This window comes from Cuculus canorus, chromosome 1 (genome assembly GCF_017976375.1).
Source record: "Cuculus canorus isolate bCucCan1 chromosome 1, bCucCan1.pri, whole genome shotgun sequence".
Lineage (NCBI taxonomy): Eukaryota > Metazoa > Chordata > Aves > Cuculiformes > Cuculidae > Cuculus > Cuculus canorus.
The window spans coordinates 44,098,113-44,115,555 of record NC_071401.1 but is presented as its reverse complement, the minus strand read 5'-3'; the positions used below and the strand labels follow the sequence as shown (position 1 = coordinate 44,115,555).

Genomic DNA, 17,443 nt, shown 5'->3' with positions numbered 1-17,443 from the left:
AGGCAGAGATCCACTGCAGTTACCAGACTCTATTTATTTGACCTGTGGTCATTTATTTTCTTAGAAAATCTGTCTAGTCAAAGCTTTTCTAGTTGTTGCTTCTATCCTTTCATGGGGAATTGCTCTGTAACTGTTGGGCTAAAACTGTGCATCCAGTCCATCATAGGAAATACAGTTATGAGACTATGAATTTAATAGATTGTGGTTTTGGATAAGCTGCTTCCATCCCTGGTAGTTACTTTTCCTTCTGTCTTGTGACATTCAGTTAACAAGTTATACTTGTTAAGTTCCTTACACAGACAGTTACATGCTCATGCTTACACACAGTGCTTACTAGAAAGGTACATGCAACGCAGAGCAGTACACACTAGAAAGAAATAAAATTTTGTTGTGATTAAGAGCTGGAATTTGGCTTTTTAAAACTCAGCGTGGTCCCACTTCACTGCTGTTAATTTCTTCTGTGTGTTTTACACATCCATCCAGCTTTATCACATTCAAAAATAGAGCTTTGAAATATATTTAAATGTTTTAGGTGTGGATGGTCCATGTTTCTCTGTAGAGTAGAATTCCATCACAAAACATGATATATGCTGCAAAGCAGTATAAGTACGCCATTAAAGTAGGTTGTAAGCCTGTGAAGTACACTCTCATTAGGCATATGTAGGGTTTTTTATAGTTGTTATAGCTATCTGTCAAGTTGATAAGCCTTTACTCTGCCAATCTTTGTCTTACACCCTTCCCATCTTTCCCACTGCCCCCAAGCCTATCTCACTAGTGCATTTGGATGGCTTTCAATGTGGGGTAGAGGTACTAAATTCTAAAGGAATTCTGGTGCTTAATAATCTCCCTGTTTTTGTCAAAATTGCACATCGTTTGCATTACTGAAGCTGGATATAAGCAGAGGTTTTGCAAACAACATATAGCTAGATAGCTTGCTTCTATTGTGAGTTAGAAGTCTGGATTCACTTACTTCTAACATGATAATGTTTTTTCAAGAAATACAGAGGAGGCATGCCAAGAGTTTTTTGTACTTTTTTCTGCTTGAAGAGATTAATAGATTTTTCCTCTAACTACTGTTACATTTTTATGTGACTGCTCTCCAGCTATTTGACTGGTTCGCTTGCCAGGATGGGAGTGGAAGATAAGATTTTGATACCTCTGTTCATACTGATGAAATAGTGGCTTTGCCAAAGCAGTTGTGTAATAAATACTGATTATTAACACTAATATGTATGTACTATTAATTCTTTCATTTGACAGTAACAGTAAAAATTTCTTTGAAATGAGTAGAAACCAGTTGATGGAGCAGAGATGGCTACTTTTTCATGTTTTCCAGTGATGAAAAGATTCTGTCTTAGCTGTTCTGTGGGAGAAAAAAATACACCAAGCAGTAGTGTTCATTTCTGTAGTACAGGCAATTGGTTATAAAATAAATGAACTCCATCTGGCAGCTCCATTTGGTTTATTGTAATTTATGATAAACTAGTAAATACACTGTGTATTTTATAAAACTAATGAAATCTGAGTGATTGTTCTCCTTACAGCACACTCTGAAATTTTTGTCTCTGGTAAAGAGTTCAATTTTGAAAACCATTTTTGGAACCACTGTATACAAGCGAATTGCTTACAGCTTAGCCCTTCTGTGTCTTTTCAGTTCTGACTTGGTCACTAAAGTCTGTGTGCAATTGTCTTGCAATAATTGGAATTGTCTTTCAGAGCGGTGGACTGTCTTGCTGTAAAACTGGGGTTAGTGATAAACCAGGGTTAGTGGTAAAAAAAATGGAGTTTTTGCAGCGAAACAGCTGTGTGCAATATTTCTATGCATGAAGTCTCAAGCTTTCTAAGAAATGTCTGGCTCTTAATTTCAGTAAATGGCATGACACACTACATCCACTTCGAGCTTTTGACGTACTAAACTGTTATTGTTTAATGGACGATTTGCCATGCTGAGCAATGAACTCGGATGACTTGATAAGAAAAACAAAACTTTCCCCTTTTGCAAAACGTTCTACCAGTAAATTTACTTGTGAAGAAACTTTGCTTTATAGTACCTGAAGCTTCTTCCTCCAGTGTTTCTTTGTTCCTGTTTCCTTGTTGATATATGTCTTTTTTTTTTAAACTTTGTTGCTCAGAATGTCTTTAATGCTAGCCAAGGAGTAAGGGATTTGGACTTTTTTTCATGGACTTCCAAAGCTTTACCCCCTAAGGTGAGTTAAATAACAGGAACAGTCAACGCGCTATCTCATGTTTTCAGAATGTACCTTATAATTCAACTTTACATTAAAAATATTCTTTGAAGTCTGTTTTACTTTGAATTGTTTTTGCAGGAAGTAGCAGGTTTTCATAGAATGCTGTAACTGTCTCTCTTCCTTTAGGATGAGAAAAAAAGTACTAGGGCAGAGCTTTGACTTTTCATTAATTCATTAGTAGCACTCTTCTTTTTTAACAAACAAAATCAGAAATTCGGAGAGATGGCTAGTAATATAATACTTTTCTTTTTACTGCAAAATGTAGTAGTACATGAGAGAGTATACACTGTTACAGCCTCTAATAAGACGTTACTTATATAAGTGAAGCCACAAATATTTTATCAATACTCAGCCCATTCTTAATCTTTTTTTAAAATCATACAGTTATAGTAACAATAGTTAAGTAGTTAAAATTGTCTACAGCAGTGCTTGTCTAAATCTCGTTGCAGCCCTATAGTGATTTTTTTATATGAAGTTGTTTTCATGACCTTTGTAATGAAGATGACTCTGTTTTACATATTGGTTTAGAGATTTAAAAACTTGGTTTTCACTGAATATTTTTTGCAGAATAGCAAGCTTCTTTTTTGTTATATCAAGATCTAGACAATGTTTAAACTGTCTTTAAAACATATAGATTTTTTTCTCCTTAAACCAATTGACTTCAGCTTGTGTTAACTTGCTTTGAGAAATACAGATTTGTGGAACAGATTCATTTTTGTATAAAGGCCTCTTGGAAAGATTTCTGTATTACTCTGGGCATAGAGCACAGATTTCCATTCCAAAAAGCTGAAAAAATTATAATTAAAGAGATCAGCGAAATTGCCTTAATTAAAAAGGAAACTACGTAGGTAGAAGCTTTGTTTAAAACTGAAAAAATACAGTATTCTTTACCCAGCCGGAAAGGAACTCCTGGAAGGTGTTGTTACAGGAGATTGGGGAGGCTGAAAATATCAGCACATTCAAAAGAAATTAAATAAATTCAAAGAAATCAGATTCATAAAGGAACACTAAAGAAAATAGGGTATACCTTCTAATGTCCATAATAAAAAGACATTTAATGCTGTTATGTACGGGACAGACCACTCTTAAAGACACGTATGCTGCTTCTAAATAGCATCTTTATTCTAAATAGCAATCTGTTGCCATTGCTGAACACATTCTGGAGTAGGTGAACCACTGGCTGCATCCCATAGGGCATTATTTATGTTCTTAACTTTCAGGTATTCTTTTCAAAGCACCTGTGACTTGCATTATAAGCATAGTGGACCTGAGTCCTGCTTCTCACCTGCTTTCTTCTGATACAAATGTCTGTTACATTACTCTTGTCCCTTATATTTTTCTGTACAATAGCCTTTCCGTTAAGCTGTATATGGTTGAAAAACCTATGCTAACATTTGTCTTCTTTTAGTAGCTACCAGTTTTTCTTGGTAGGAAACTCAAGAAGTGTTTTCTTCTTTCAAAGTCGCATATGCATGTAATCTGTAATTGGTGCCAGATGCAATTTAGCAGGCCATTTTTGTTGCCACAGTGAAAATAAGAAGTATGCACTGATTTTTGTGTGCATTTAAGAATCTGTGGTATTGCTGTTACTCTGTTGTAATTTTGTCCTTACTCTAAAATAACAATTATAAATGTATTTATATGTATTAGAAATGTGAAATAAAAAAAGAAGCACATCATTTGGAAAGAGTTAATACTCAAATTCCCATTACACAGCCCCAGACCTTTTGACAAATACAGCAGGAGAAATGTGTGTTTCTCGTGATTAACATCAGTATGAAATAAGGTTTAGTGAAGGTGGTTGGAGTAAATAATTTGTAACAGTAGAAATGAGGTACTCCTTTACTATAAATGTTACATTTATATCACTTTCATTATAAATAATTATAGTAATATGTAATATGGTGGCTTTCAATTACTATGCAATTTACTGATAGTTGTTTATCATCACACACTAAAATTAGCAATGTAACTATTATCTGTTTTAGGTTTGAAACTTAGCTGCTGTAGTCTCGAGTATTTCTTATCTAAAAAGTTCAAAGGTATTATTAATAGGTTTTCTTCTGTTTTATTTTGCCTTTTCTTTTTTTTGATTTCTTAGGAATCTCGGTCTAACACTGATGATTTTTTCAAAGACCTAAATTCACACTGCCCACAGGAAGCAGTGATGCAAGAACAAGATATGCCATTCCTTCGAGGTGGACCTGGAGTGTACAAGGTAGTGAAGACTGGCCCATCAGGTCACAACATCAGAAGCTGCCCTAACCTTAGAGGTATCCCAATTGGAATGTTAGTTCTGGGAAACAAAGTCAAGGCAGTGGGCGAGGTATGGATCCTTGTAGCTTCAGTTCATGTCTTCATAGATACAAGTATATAACAGTAGTAAACGCAGCAAAAGAATCTGCCTCTGTACAGGTTTGCTTTTCCAACCCTCGTGATAAATACTAACCTTTGAACTTGATTTATGTTATAAATACTAACACAATTATGTCTTTTGCCTTTTAGATGTGTGCATTGATTGGAATAGTGTTAAAATTGTACTGCAGTTACACATGCTTGCTTACATATTTCTGTCACAGTATCCCTTATAAAATTGTTTCTTCTTCTACTTTTTTTGTCATATTCTTTGAGAAAATTCTTTTCTAGGACCTAACAAATTATTCTGTTTCTCTGTATTAACTGTATGCATTTGTTCAGTTGCTGAACTGTTGTTAATGTTCCCAGTTGTCCAGCTGTGGTGTTTTATGGTTTAGAAGGGCTTAAGGATGAAGTGTGTCATGCTATTTCCTAAATATAATGTCAGGATCAAAATTAGTCCTCATACAAACTTTTCTTATATGACTTGCTATTATAATTCTGCTGTTGTAGGCATCAATAAAAAGACATATCTTGGTGAAGATCTCCTTCAAGTTTTTATTTAGGCTTGTTGGGATATGCTAAAGTTGTGGTGTTGGTGTCTTGCTTCTTCTGAACTTAAAAAGGTCTTAAGATTTTTTTTTAAATACTCCTAACTATAATTATGACATAAATAGTTTGGTCCTTCAGTCTGTTTCAGCCTGTGGCCTTAATTTAAGAAACCCATTTTTCAACACTTGCTTTGTAGTGTATATATTGTAACAAATGTGTTTTTCAGATGCTGTAATAAGTTGCTGAACCATGCTACTGAATTATCTGAAAAGTCAATACATTGTGCTTTTTTGTGTGTGTGCCTCAGGTGACTAATTCAGAAGGTACGTGGGTACAAATGGATAAGAACAGCATGGTAGAGTTCTGTGAGAGTGATGAAGGCGAGGCATGGTCGTTAGCTAGAGACAGAGGTGGAAACCAGTACCTCCGGCACGAAGATGGCAAGTTCTTTTTTTGTTTTGTTTTTTAAATTAGCTTAGAAAAAATTAAGCAATCTAAAGAAGACAAATAAATAAAGAAGGAGCTGAATTTTAGACAGCTATAACATTGATTTTTCATTTGATTTACTTTACATAGTTGGACTTCAAAGTTGTTTATAAACATTCTTTAAACGTTTTTTTAAAAGGACAGTTAAAATATTTCTTCTGTGTTTTCTTCTGTGCCAGTTATGGATCATAATTTTATCCATCCTACTTCTAGCTATGGGATAATTTGTATGAGTTTTTGTTAGTTCGCTTTGGTCTATTTTATGTCTCTATGAAAAGCAAAGTAGAATGAATTATTTCTGTTTCTTTTTTGTTTTGTTGAGTTAATTCTATCACACAGCACCTTGTTAAAAACCTGTTAACATGGTTTTTCAGTGTATTTGAAATTAAAATCAAATTAGTTAATTATTCGTTCAGCAAAGTATGATTGCTTTCTCTTAGAACACAGAACTTATGTCCTCATAACTGATGTTCACATTGGGTAAGACCTAGAAATAATAAAAGAAAACATAAACAAATGTTAGTACACAACATTATTATTGCCTTTCCCCTCCATCTTTCTTGTTGATCTCCTTACAAACAGGCTATAATTGCTGATGCAAAATGTCTTTGTTTCAACTTGAACACTTCATGTTAACACCATGAGGTGTTCTGAACATGCTGTTTCCCTAACAGATAGTTCTAGCACACCAGGATGTGTTCTCCCGTGCAAAATTATAAGCTGTTTATATTCCGTTAAAAGATGATCCAAACCATTCTATGATTCTTGAGTAGCCCGTCTATCCAGCCTCCCTGTCAGTGCAGATTCAACTAGATCAGGTTGCTCAGGCCCTTGTCTAAGCAAGTTCTCCAACCTTTCTGGACAGCCTTTACCACTATTTGACTCGACTTCATCGTGAAAAAAATCAGTTTCCCATGCTACAGCTTTTGTTTATTGTCTCTTGCTATCACTGTGAGGGTCTGAGATGAGTGGCTTCATCTTCCATGAACTCTTGAAGGGAGCAATAAGAACTCACCTTAGTTTTCTCTCTTTAAGACTGAATAAACCCAGATCTCTCAACCTCTCCTCACATATTTTGTGCTCTACTGCTCTGACTGTCTTGGTGGCCTCTGCTGAACTCATTTCAGCATATCTTCTGATGCAAAGCCTGAAAATGGATACAGCATCCCAGGTGTCCAGTGTGTCCGTGTTTTCTTTCCAATGTCTAGTGACAATTACTATGCATTTTCGTTAGCATGATTTTGTTACAAGTGTTCTTAGAAGTTAATGCTTAAGGTTCTTCCATTAATCATAAAAATTTGATAGAGTTCTGTAGAGGGCGATTTGCTTCAGCTCCCTTGAAGAGTTAGTTTCTTCAAGTTTCCTTTTTTTAAATCAGAATAAATCTGCGCATTTTCAATTTATAATCTTAAAAAATTTCCATTCAAGAGTACTTGAAGGAATAGAGAGAACCTTCATTTAAGTCACTTGACTGTATTTTGTGTACCTTAAATAGTCTTCTCCAGCTTCAATAATTTATTTACGATTTTATCCTTACTATATAAAGGAAGATAATTTCTCAAGGTATGTCTGCACTTTAAGACAGAATTCTCAGATTTGGAAGAATTGAAACAAGAACTTCATTTGAAGTTTCTGTTCAATTTCTTGTTACTTAAATACAGTTACTGAAGGACATCTTCCAGTATACTAGTGTTATCACAGAAAAACAGAAATGCAGGCTCCAGGCTTTGAGGAGAGGACTCTGTAGTAGGGTCTTTACAATCAACTGCATTGAGATACCACGTTAGAAACTTTCTGATGCAAGTCCTATGCCTCGATGTGGCTGGTTTTATTCTTTCTAAATAAGTCTCTGGTTTTATAAGCCGTCTTTCTAAGATGTCTCTTGTGCATCTGGCTAAAGCTAAAGTTTGAGTAGCTATTAGTGCAGTTACAGAATTATTTTGATCTATTCTATGCTCCTAGTCCGTCTCAGCACCAAGTAAAACTAATGAGCTTAAGCCACATCTGAAAATTATTTAACAGCTTTTATTTGCTATGAAATTAATTAAGAATACTATGTCATCATTTTCAATGCTTTTGCTGGAGGGAAATTACTAGCACTTGGAGGAGCTCCAACTAGATTTGCAGCTGTCTGTATTTTCTACATGAACAATACAGTCTTGATTGCTTTTATGTTTTTGTTATTTAATAAAACAACAATTTAATAAAAGAATGAAATTCTCAGAAAGAAGTAGGATTTGTCAGAGACAGACTAAAGTCGTACCGAATGCCCAGGTCTGTCAGCAGATGCCAGATACTTTAGCTAAAATATTACTGCCAGATGGAGAGTTGCCTGTAATTCAGAAGAAACTGAGATTCTTTTTTAAACTGAGTTTAAATTTCTAACCTTCTCCCTGATATTTTTTTTCTAAATTTGAGTGCATATATTATATAAAAGTTCATACTGTAAAATACCATTTTCTAAAAGTGACTCTTAGAAGAGTTGTGGTGGTTTTGTTTGTTTTTTTTAATTGAGTCCTCAGTACATATAGAAAAGGAAAAGTTGTACAGGAAGCCAATCTGAGCTTTTAACCTGCATTTGGAAGATTTCATGTGAATTATTTCTTATAGATCATCACTTGGAATGCTACTTCTGACCCCATTAAGTACATAATGTTTCCCTAAATCCAAATAGTCAAGTGGATTCTGTGTCTCATTTGTCTTGGCTCTTTAGTTGTTACGGATATTCTGGAAGACAGCAGGTTGGTTGTAGTCGGAGGTCTTTTTAGTACCTTATGGAAAGCACAACTGTAGTACTCCATATTAGATATCAAAAATTCTGTCAGGGGTAAAAATGTCTTCTGACCTGTAAACTATTAAGGGGAGATAGCCAGGATTAAAAGTCTATTAGCACTGAGTTTGTTCCTCTGAAAACCATCTTTTCTCCACCCTGTTTTGTCAAATGAATTCAGCAATCACTGTCCGAAGAACAGACATTGAATGGTGTGATGTTATTGAAAAACAAAGTGTCAGACCTGTTTCTGAGTGGTATATGATGACAAAGCTGGCAGCAACTCAGTCAAACGTAAAGTAGTCTGCCGTGTGGTATTCAGCCTTCTGACTCATCTCCCCAATGTAAATCAGTTGCTAAGAAGGTCTGCTTCTAAGTGATGTGGTTTTTTTTACAGAGCAAGTTCTTCTAGAGCAAAATGTTCAGACTCCTCCTCCAAGTCCTTTCTCAATACAAGCTTTCAGTAAGGGCACAAGCTGTAGTAATGGACAAGGGTTCGATTATGGCCTTGGAAATAACAAAGGTATGTTTTCACACATTTTAAAATAATACATTTTTCTTAACTGTGCTTATTTTTCTTACTCATTTGCTGCTCTCTTAGACACCATCAGATGTTCCCCAAAGGACTATAAGCATTTGCTGGGTGGTTTACAATCCAAGTAGCTAATACTGTAACTGCTTTTTTTCCTCTGCTTTAATTTCACTCAGTCTAAGTCCTCTGTATAAAAAGGGTCGTCAAAGATTTGTACGTTACACTTGAGGCATTCTGTAGTGGTAGGCACAAAACTATAATGCAGAAATTACAAGTAGATAGCTGTAAATCATGTTGTGCAAATTACTGGATTTAGAAAGCCCAGGCTTTAAAATGGGTCAGAAACACTTGCAAATACTTCTCGCCTCTCAACATTTTTAACTCCCTTTAGTGGAATGACAAGATGAAAGATAGCATTTGAGATTTAAGTTGTAAAACTGAAGTTACCTTTCAGTCACATAGATACCAGTTACTAATGCTGGGAAATAAATAAAATTTTGCTGATTTTCCTGACCTAAAATAATGATTTATTTTAACCATGATTTATTTAATTGACAAGATGTAAATTTGTATAAAGCATCACAATAAACTCGGACTGCATGCCTTTTGCTTATTTGTTGATTAGGTCTAGAAGATTTAATAATATAGAGGGGACTTCTGCTCAGGCAGATGTACTTGCAAAATTTGCCTGAAGTACAGAGAACTTTGCTATTTTACATCACTGCATTATGGCTATGCCACAATGGATGTGGGCCTAAGGTGTTCTCTGTGTTTTTAACACCAGCATCTGTTCTTACTGGTTTCCAAATAAAATAACTTAAGACCTGGTTTAAAGGAGATGTGAGACAAAAATTAGTCAGAAATATTCTAGTCTGTTATTTCCATAACATGAAATAGTTTTATATCATTTTACAGTGTTTTACTGCATAAAGAAGCAGTTCATACTTGTCCGTGCACTGTAATAGGAAACTCTTCTGTTGGAAAAAAGCTGGTAAAGTTGAGGTGTTTTCCTTTTTGTAGAGCCTTTTATACAGAACTGCATTTCTCAGTTCAGCCACATTCATTTCAAAGTAATGGTTGACTCACAAAATTGGCAATGTTTAAGTTGTTTAGTATATAAGACAGTACTACAGCCTGTCTGTCAGTGTCAGCTGTGTAGTAGTCCAAAGTTGCTGTTCTTTTTCTGCAGCAGCGTATTAGGAAACTAATTGTTTTCCTTTGTTGTCCAAAGATAAAATCTTGGAGATCAGTACACTAAATAAACAGGCATCTTAGTTTTCTGAAGACAGTGTGATTCTTTTTAATGTATCTTACCTTAAACCATTTCTAAGGTATTTCTTTGGGATGTTACGGTTACAGAAAGTTTGGAAGCTACTCCTGGCGCTGAATTCCGTATCATTTTATAAGCATTATTCTCTCGGCATGTCGTCAGGCTATGTCAGGTGCTTAGTGTGAGTGAACAGCTCAGCTAGATGACTTTATTCATTCTGTGTAGTGTAATTCCTTCTGAATTACCCAAAAGTGGAGAATATATATTGAAAGAATAGTGATAGTACTTTCCCAAAATACAGTTCTTCTGCTGTATCATTTCTTTTTGTGGCGGGGGGGGAAAAAAAAAAAAAAAAAGCACAAGCACAATCTGTTAGGGGCAATTCAAAATGAAGCAGTTCTTTTGGACTACTGTAGGGGTGCCCTAGTTTCAATGCAAATTCAGTCACCATCTAGGAGTGTTCCAGGCTGCTATTCAAATGTAAAGATCTGCATTAATAGGTCTGGTTTTACAGTATTTCCTGTGAGGCAGATGACTTAATTCCCACAATGGTTCTGTTTGATTTAGCTATGTTTTCTGTATTCCAGCCTTCTGTTCTGCAGGAAAGTCTTGAATGTTCTCCATGAACAGCCCTACCCCCTCCATATTTAATTACTGTGGGCAGATGACTTTCAGCCTGTTCTCAGATGTTCTTCACTCTAAAATAATTTATCATTATAGGAAATAGGCTTTTGGTATTTAAGAGTAATAGTGCTTTGTCAAACATGTCAATCACTTCTGGGCTATTAAGGTAGGATTGCTGCCCAAGTACTAATTCCAGTATTTTTTAGGTATACTACTTCCAAAACAGTGGAATAAGATTGATTTATTGCTATCTGTGATGATTATTTAGAAAGGTCTTCTAGCTCTTTTCTGGTATTTTTGTTCCCTCAATTTTCAAACCAAAAATATCAAGAAAATAAGGACAAAATTTAGTTTTGGAGTTCTTGGGTAACACAGAGTTCCATATACCCAGCAGCCTTTCTCTGATTCCTTGAAAAGACGATGGATAATCACCCCAAAGTGTTGTAAATTCAGAAAGTTGTAAATTCTGTATTAGCTGCTCATTTTTTTACTAGAATTTCTAGAATGCTGTCCAAATTGTATGACTTTGCAGAATAGAGTGACACTGTTAGGACTTGGTTGGTGATGGTGCAAATCTGAGTTACTCTCAAACTCTTGTCTTTCATCTCCTGTCCCTAGGTATACTTCAAGTTATAATGTGATGTGATAAACTCTGCCTCCTTAATGTATTTCTAGTGCTTACATAGAGTTTTTTGAGAAGTGGCATTCAGAAATTGAAACTATTTTTAACATGACAGTTTTTTTAAGGCCTTCATTTGCCTCGCAACAACTGTATGTAGCTCTTCAGAAAAACAGTTCCAGTTCCTGAGTGGTACTTAGTTATTTCTTACAATCTCTTCAGTCTGATCTTGAAAAACAGCATGGCAGAATACTTCTAAAGATATTTGCAAACCCAAGCAAATATTTACCAAAGCCTTGGCACAGAAATACACTTGCCAAAGCCTAATTACATGTTGTCTTTCCCTTCTCATCAATTTTTCTAACCTTTTTCTGCATGTTCTGTTGCATGTGTGTGTTATTGTAAATGTAGGGTTTTCTGGGTTTGATTTGGCTGCTTTTCATTTTTTAAGAAGGCGGATATAAATCTCTATTTTGAAATGTTTTCAGTGATTGCAGTAAAATATCCATGATTCTTAAAAATGCTGCTTGTACTTTTCAATAATTTTATTGCCATGCATGGAGTGAGATTTTTATGTTTAGCCACAACCAGAGTTGGATGTGGCTAAAAAAGATTTATGAGCTTTATTGTCAGCATTTTAACTTTAATTGAGCACCATTTTACTCTGTCTTTCCGGAGAATGACAAGTAACAGGTTGTAGTTTTGACTGTTTTGCCTACTACAGGTGACCAACTGAGTGCCATACTGAATTCCATTCAGTCACGGCCAAATCTCCCAGCTCCTTCCATCTTTGATCAAGCTGCAAAACCTCCCTCTTCCCTAGTCCACAGTCCATTTGTGTTCGGACAGCCCCTTTCCTTCCAGCAGCCTCAGCCACAGCTTCAGAGTAAGTTTGTCAGCCTTACCTGCCTCATCTGTCCGTTTCTGCAGCTTTGCCATTGCTGTTCTCAGTTGCTTACCAGCTCCAAATCATCCCTCAGCACACCTCTCTGGTTTGGTTTTAAGTTTTTCATGATTCAGAAGCATGGGAGGAAATGCTCCTAAAGAAGTATACTTGTTCAGCTTTAATAATGACAGTATTTTGCTTTTGTATGTGTTCCGCAGCATAGATAAGTCATGAAAGTGCATTTCCAATATTGTATGAAAATCTGGGTTTATAATTAAGGTAAATATTTTATATGGTAAAACATGGCAATAGTTCTTTTAACATCAAAAACTGACCACAATAAATTCGTAGTTACTAAATTTTCTTGCCTCCTAAATTCCTATTTTTGTCATTATTTCTAACTTCTAGGCATGTAGCTGGAAAGTGGGAACAACTTGGTGTACTCCTCATAAAAAAAGGCTTTGGTTGTCTTCTGTTAGGTTGGCATTGAGGTGAACAGCAGTTAACTTGGTTACTTATAGGAGAGCAGGAAACTATTTAGATTTTATTCAGTGGAAAACAAAAGCTCAATATTCATGATTTTAGATAGGATATTAGGAAGAAACTTTTTACTGTGAGGTTGATGAGGCACTGGAACAGGTTGCCCAGAGAAGTTGTGGATACCCCATCCCTGGAGGTGTTCTGCGCCAGGTTGAATGGGGCTTTGAGCAACCTGATCCAATGGAAGGCGTCACTGACCATGGCAGGGGTTGAGACTGGATGATCTTTAAGGTCCCTTCCAACCAAACCCATTCTATGTTGGGTAGCAGCTAATGCAGTGAATTCTTTTCTTATACGTGGAACAGGTGTAGCATGGGTCACAGGAATATCGGTCTTATTCATAAACTGTCCTTCAGAAATGCCTCAGTTCTTTCTTCTTGGACCATCACTCACTTCAGTCTGTCTGTGTAGTCCTGGATCTATCTTTCATTATTTCCAAAGCATTGTGTGGCCTCCCATTATCAAACGTGATTGAAAGTTAAATCCATTAAACAACACATCCCATATCAAGTCACTTGAAATTTTGCCCTAAACATGCTTAGTTTTAGTTTCAAATGATGTGCTCTGACCCTAAGTGCTTCCTGGAGTAAAGTTAGATCTAAAAATTAAAATGAGTATTTGTACTCAATAGCCTCCTCAATAAAAGTCTATTGATAGTTTAATAGTTGAAGGAAGTTGTTTGTATTTCTGTGATCGCAGAGATTATGTACTAAATACTGGTTTTGATTTAAACTCTTTCTTAATAATTTAGTCTGTCACTTATAATTTCTGTTCTTCCTCAGATATCTGAGAAATTTTATTTGGAAACATTTTTCTGAGGAAAGTTAGGATCATACTAAATTCCTCTAGGTTTATTTTCTTAATTTAGGTTTTTGTACTAGGAAGAAAACTGTTTATCTGACTATAAAACATACACTGTGCCAGTGACAGGTTGTCGTTTTTCTAAGAGATTGTAGGTGGCTTATTTTTGTGAGGAATAGTTTCTGTGCTTGGGGTTGTTTGGTTTCCAAATTTGTTTAAGGAAGAGGGAAAGGGCTTGTCACAACCTTTATGTTGTGATACAGTGTCTGATTATGTTTTTTGCTGAAATACTACAGTTTTGGACAAGCACTGCCTCAGATATAGTGCTTGATAAAAAGTGTCTCTGTTATTCTTTTCACTTCATAAATAAACTAATAAAAGTCCTGTATGTTTTGTCAAAGAATTTGTAACAGAAGGGTTATTGTGTTACTTATTTTTGTGTTATTTGCTAGAATTCTAATAAGGACTGGTTGTTCTGTCCTACTTAATTCCTTTCCTACTTGTCACACATGGTGACACAAGGGAAAAATGAGAGATTGTTTTCTTTTTCACACGGACAGACGAAAGTGAGGTGCTTTTGTCATATATTTATGCAGATAAATGTCAAAAAAGAAATAGAAAAGATCACATAACTTGTCTGGAGTTGAACAAGCTGCTGGAATCTTAGCAAGGAATTTTTTCCAGGAAGGGCACCAGTTTATGTATGCTGCTTCCTTGATTATTTCCACAAAACAGTCTGTAATTACTCCAGCCTAAATACGCTTGCTTCTGAGAAGTTTGTAAGATCATCATACCAGATGTGCTCAGAATTGCAACCTCCTACAGCTGCAAGCTATTTGCTTGATTCAGTTGTCTCTGAATTTTGTGAAAAGCACAGAAGATTGAAATTTCTGCTTGGACTCTGAGTATAGGTGAAATGTGGAAGCCTAGAGGACCAGGGAAGATGGTGTTTCTCAGCCTGCAAAAGTTTGTGTTGGGTTGTAAAACTCCTTAGACATGACAAGTCAGGGAGACAGGGTCTTGCCATCCTGCTCAGCATCAGGTATCAAAATTTCACGATTGAACTAAGAACTTTTGGAGGGCAGTGTGAGATCTTGCGGTCTCCAACATTAGACCTTTATGCCATGTTTCCTCACATCCAAGATGCTATTGCAAATGAAGAATGGATTTATAGGCTGAAGAGGCTTTGGACTCCTTGTGTAGCATCATGTGTCATATTGAGAGTTGGGCTTGTTTAGCATAAAGAGAAGGCTCCAGGGAGACCTTATAGCAGTCTTCCGGTACTTAAAGGGATGCTGCAGGAAAGCTGGAGAGAAGCTCTTTATCGGGGAGTACAGGGATAGGACAAGGGGGAACAGTTTTAAGCTGAAAGAGAGGAGATTTAGATTAGGTATCAGGAAGAAATTCTTTACCGTGAGGGTGGCGAGGCACTGGAACAGGTTGCCCAGAGAAGTGGTGGATGCCTCATCCCTGGAGGTGTTCTGGGCCAGGTTGGGTGAGGCTTTGAGCAATCTGATCCAGCTGAAGATGTCCCTGAAACTGAATGATTTTTAAGGTCCCTTCCAACCCAACCCAAACCATTCTGTGATTCTCCTTCTTCCACCTGTTGTTTGATAACATCCCTTCAGTACGGTGCTACTGCTTTCTTTTTTGTTTTGTTCCTTCCCTTTCTAGATGCTAGAACATTTAGTGTTGCCTGGTGTTGCCTGCAGTGCTTTTGTCCGTGTTTCCTAAACTGTAGAGGGGGCACAGAAGACCAGCACACATATGGAGCACATAACTCCACTAGCATATCAGTAAAACGACAAAAGAGAATAGCCTTAAGTACTCTGATCTCTCCTGTATGGTGCTGAAATAACTCATTTGTCTTGTGAAGCAGCCAGAGAATATTAATAGTTCTTTCAGATGCTGTGTACTGCTGAAGCAGCATTTCTGAAAATCTGAGTTTAACAGTTTCATACCCTAGGGTTTACAGATTGGGTAATCAAATATACGTATGAAGCATACACTTTTCCAGGTCAATCCAAAACCATCCCTGAGGGACTAGTATGGTAATGTTCAGAGGAAGAGCACAAATTGTATCAAGCTTTATTTTAGAAATAAATTTGGCTTACCACATCTTCAAGAATTGTAATTACAAATTATAATAGAATCATTTTTATCTACCCTTCTAGCTAAGGAATGCTTCTTTTGGTTAATAAACTTAAATGGCTCAAGTGTTGTTGCTCCAGACCCTACCTTTGGGTAAAGAACATTGTTAATACTTTTCTAGTGACACTGTGTTTCGGATTTTGCTTTCATTCACTCAGTCATTCCCTTACTATAACAGTACTAATAATTTTCTCTCTTTTTAATATTTAATATACAACTGTTTGTTGAATTCAATATATTCTTTTACACTTAAAAAAAAAAAAAAAGAGGAATCCTTGTCCAACTGTCACTATGGCATTTGGCATTTTCAGGATGTGAGAAAAAGATACAGGGGTTGCAGTGCTTCAGGAAGTTCAGCTGAAAGGTGTATTGTAGCTTCCATGTCAGTAACAGCAAGCAAAAGAGGAATGATGCCTTTGTGAAGAGGCACCCATTTGCTTAAGCAAACGGGTGAAAGCAGATCAGCATTTTCTTTCATCATCATGCAGAAAAGCAGTGGCATTTCAGAAGAATCTTTAGATTTATCTACCCTCTCTAGAGCCATTTTCCCAGTTTGATTCAGAGGTTGTTTAGAAAAGATATCTGTGGACCAGCTGGTGGCATGTGATGCCTCCTATGTTCACCAGCTTTTCTTCAGCATACGTAGACACAGCCGCTAGAAGACTGCATCCTACTATAGGAATTGAACTGCCTGTTATGTCTTCGTATTGTGTAGCTTTTCAAGCTGGATCTATTTCCAGTTATTTCTCTGTTGAAGGAAAGAGTGTGACTAGAGATACATTGTCACATTGGAATGTGACATGAGACAGACTTTGCCTGCTTTGTATTTCAAGTCTTTGAGAGTGGTTCAAAGAGAAGGAATCCTGAACTAAAAGCTGGTCCCTGTGGCTGACCAGTTATGCTCGATAGCCATATGCTGTTTGCCAAAGCAGCAAGGTGATTATGTGGGAAACTCATTCTCTTTGACCCACAGTCTCCTTGAAATGATTGAATTGTAGTACATTGTTCAAAATAAACTAGATTACAGCATTATAAAATGTAAGTGTTCTCAGACATAGAATAAACGAATGAAGTGTAAATGTGCATTAGTAAAAGTGGATTTAGTAAAGATATTTGATAAATTAAGAGTGAAATGCCAGTGTATCAAAATAATATTTTTATGATTGCCTCTACCGCTACTTGTGCTTTTCTTGTTTTTCTGCATTTTACTTTTAAAAATTGATAGTGACATCCTGCTCCTTAGAATCTGTATTGTTAGTATTTGATCTCTCCAAGTCATCTGTAGGCATCATAGTAATAGTACGCTTCTTAGATCTACGCGAATACTGGATAGAGAAAATAGAGATTTTTTTTTTTTTTTCTTGTTTTAAAGAATGGAATTCTTACTTCAAAGATGTCAGCATGGGACCTAACGACACCCTCTCGTTGTAGAGAACTATAGCTCATTGCTAAAATAGCTCATCTCTAAACAGGGTATCTTCTAACGTACAAATGCTCTGTGAAATTATTAATGCAATAAGAATTAGAGTTATTTTTTCCTAAAGGAAGGAATAGAAATTGGAATTAAAATAAAAAACAACATTGTAGGAAAGTAAAATGGTAGACTTG

The 17,443-nt window shown here is 36.1% G+C and overlaps 1 protein-coding gene across 7 annotated transcripts in view; it reads left to right on the top strand.

Moving 5' to 3' along the window:
- The window catches only part of MYCBP2 (MYC binding protein 2), a 181,815-nt gene that overhangs the window by 123,870 nt on the left and 40,502 nt on the right, over positions 1–17,443 (top strand). For 3 of the 7 annotated variants that reach the window (XM_054056540.1, XM_054056537.1, XM_054056534.1), the window contains exons 53-57: positions 2,133–2,207; positions 4,351–4,575; positions 5,464–5,596; positions 8,810–8,935; positions 12,182–12,343. In XM_054056540.1, coding sequence (XP_053912515.1) covers positions 2,133–2,207; positions 4,351–4,575; positions 5,464–5,596; positions 8,810–8,935; positions 12,182–12,343 — 721 coding nt within the window. Of the gene's footprint in view, positions 1–2,132; positions 2,208–4,350; positions 4,576–5,463; positions 5,597–8,809; positions 8,936–12,157; positions 12,344–17,443 lie in introns of all 7 variants that reach the window. The other 4 variants (XM_054056536.1, XM_054056535.1, XM_054056538.1 and 1 more) reach the window with 3 other exon arrangements.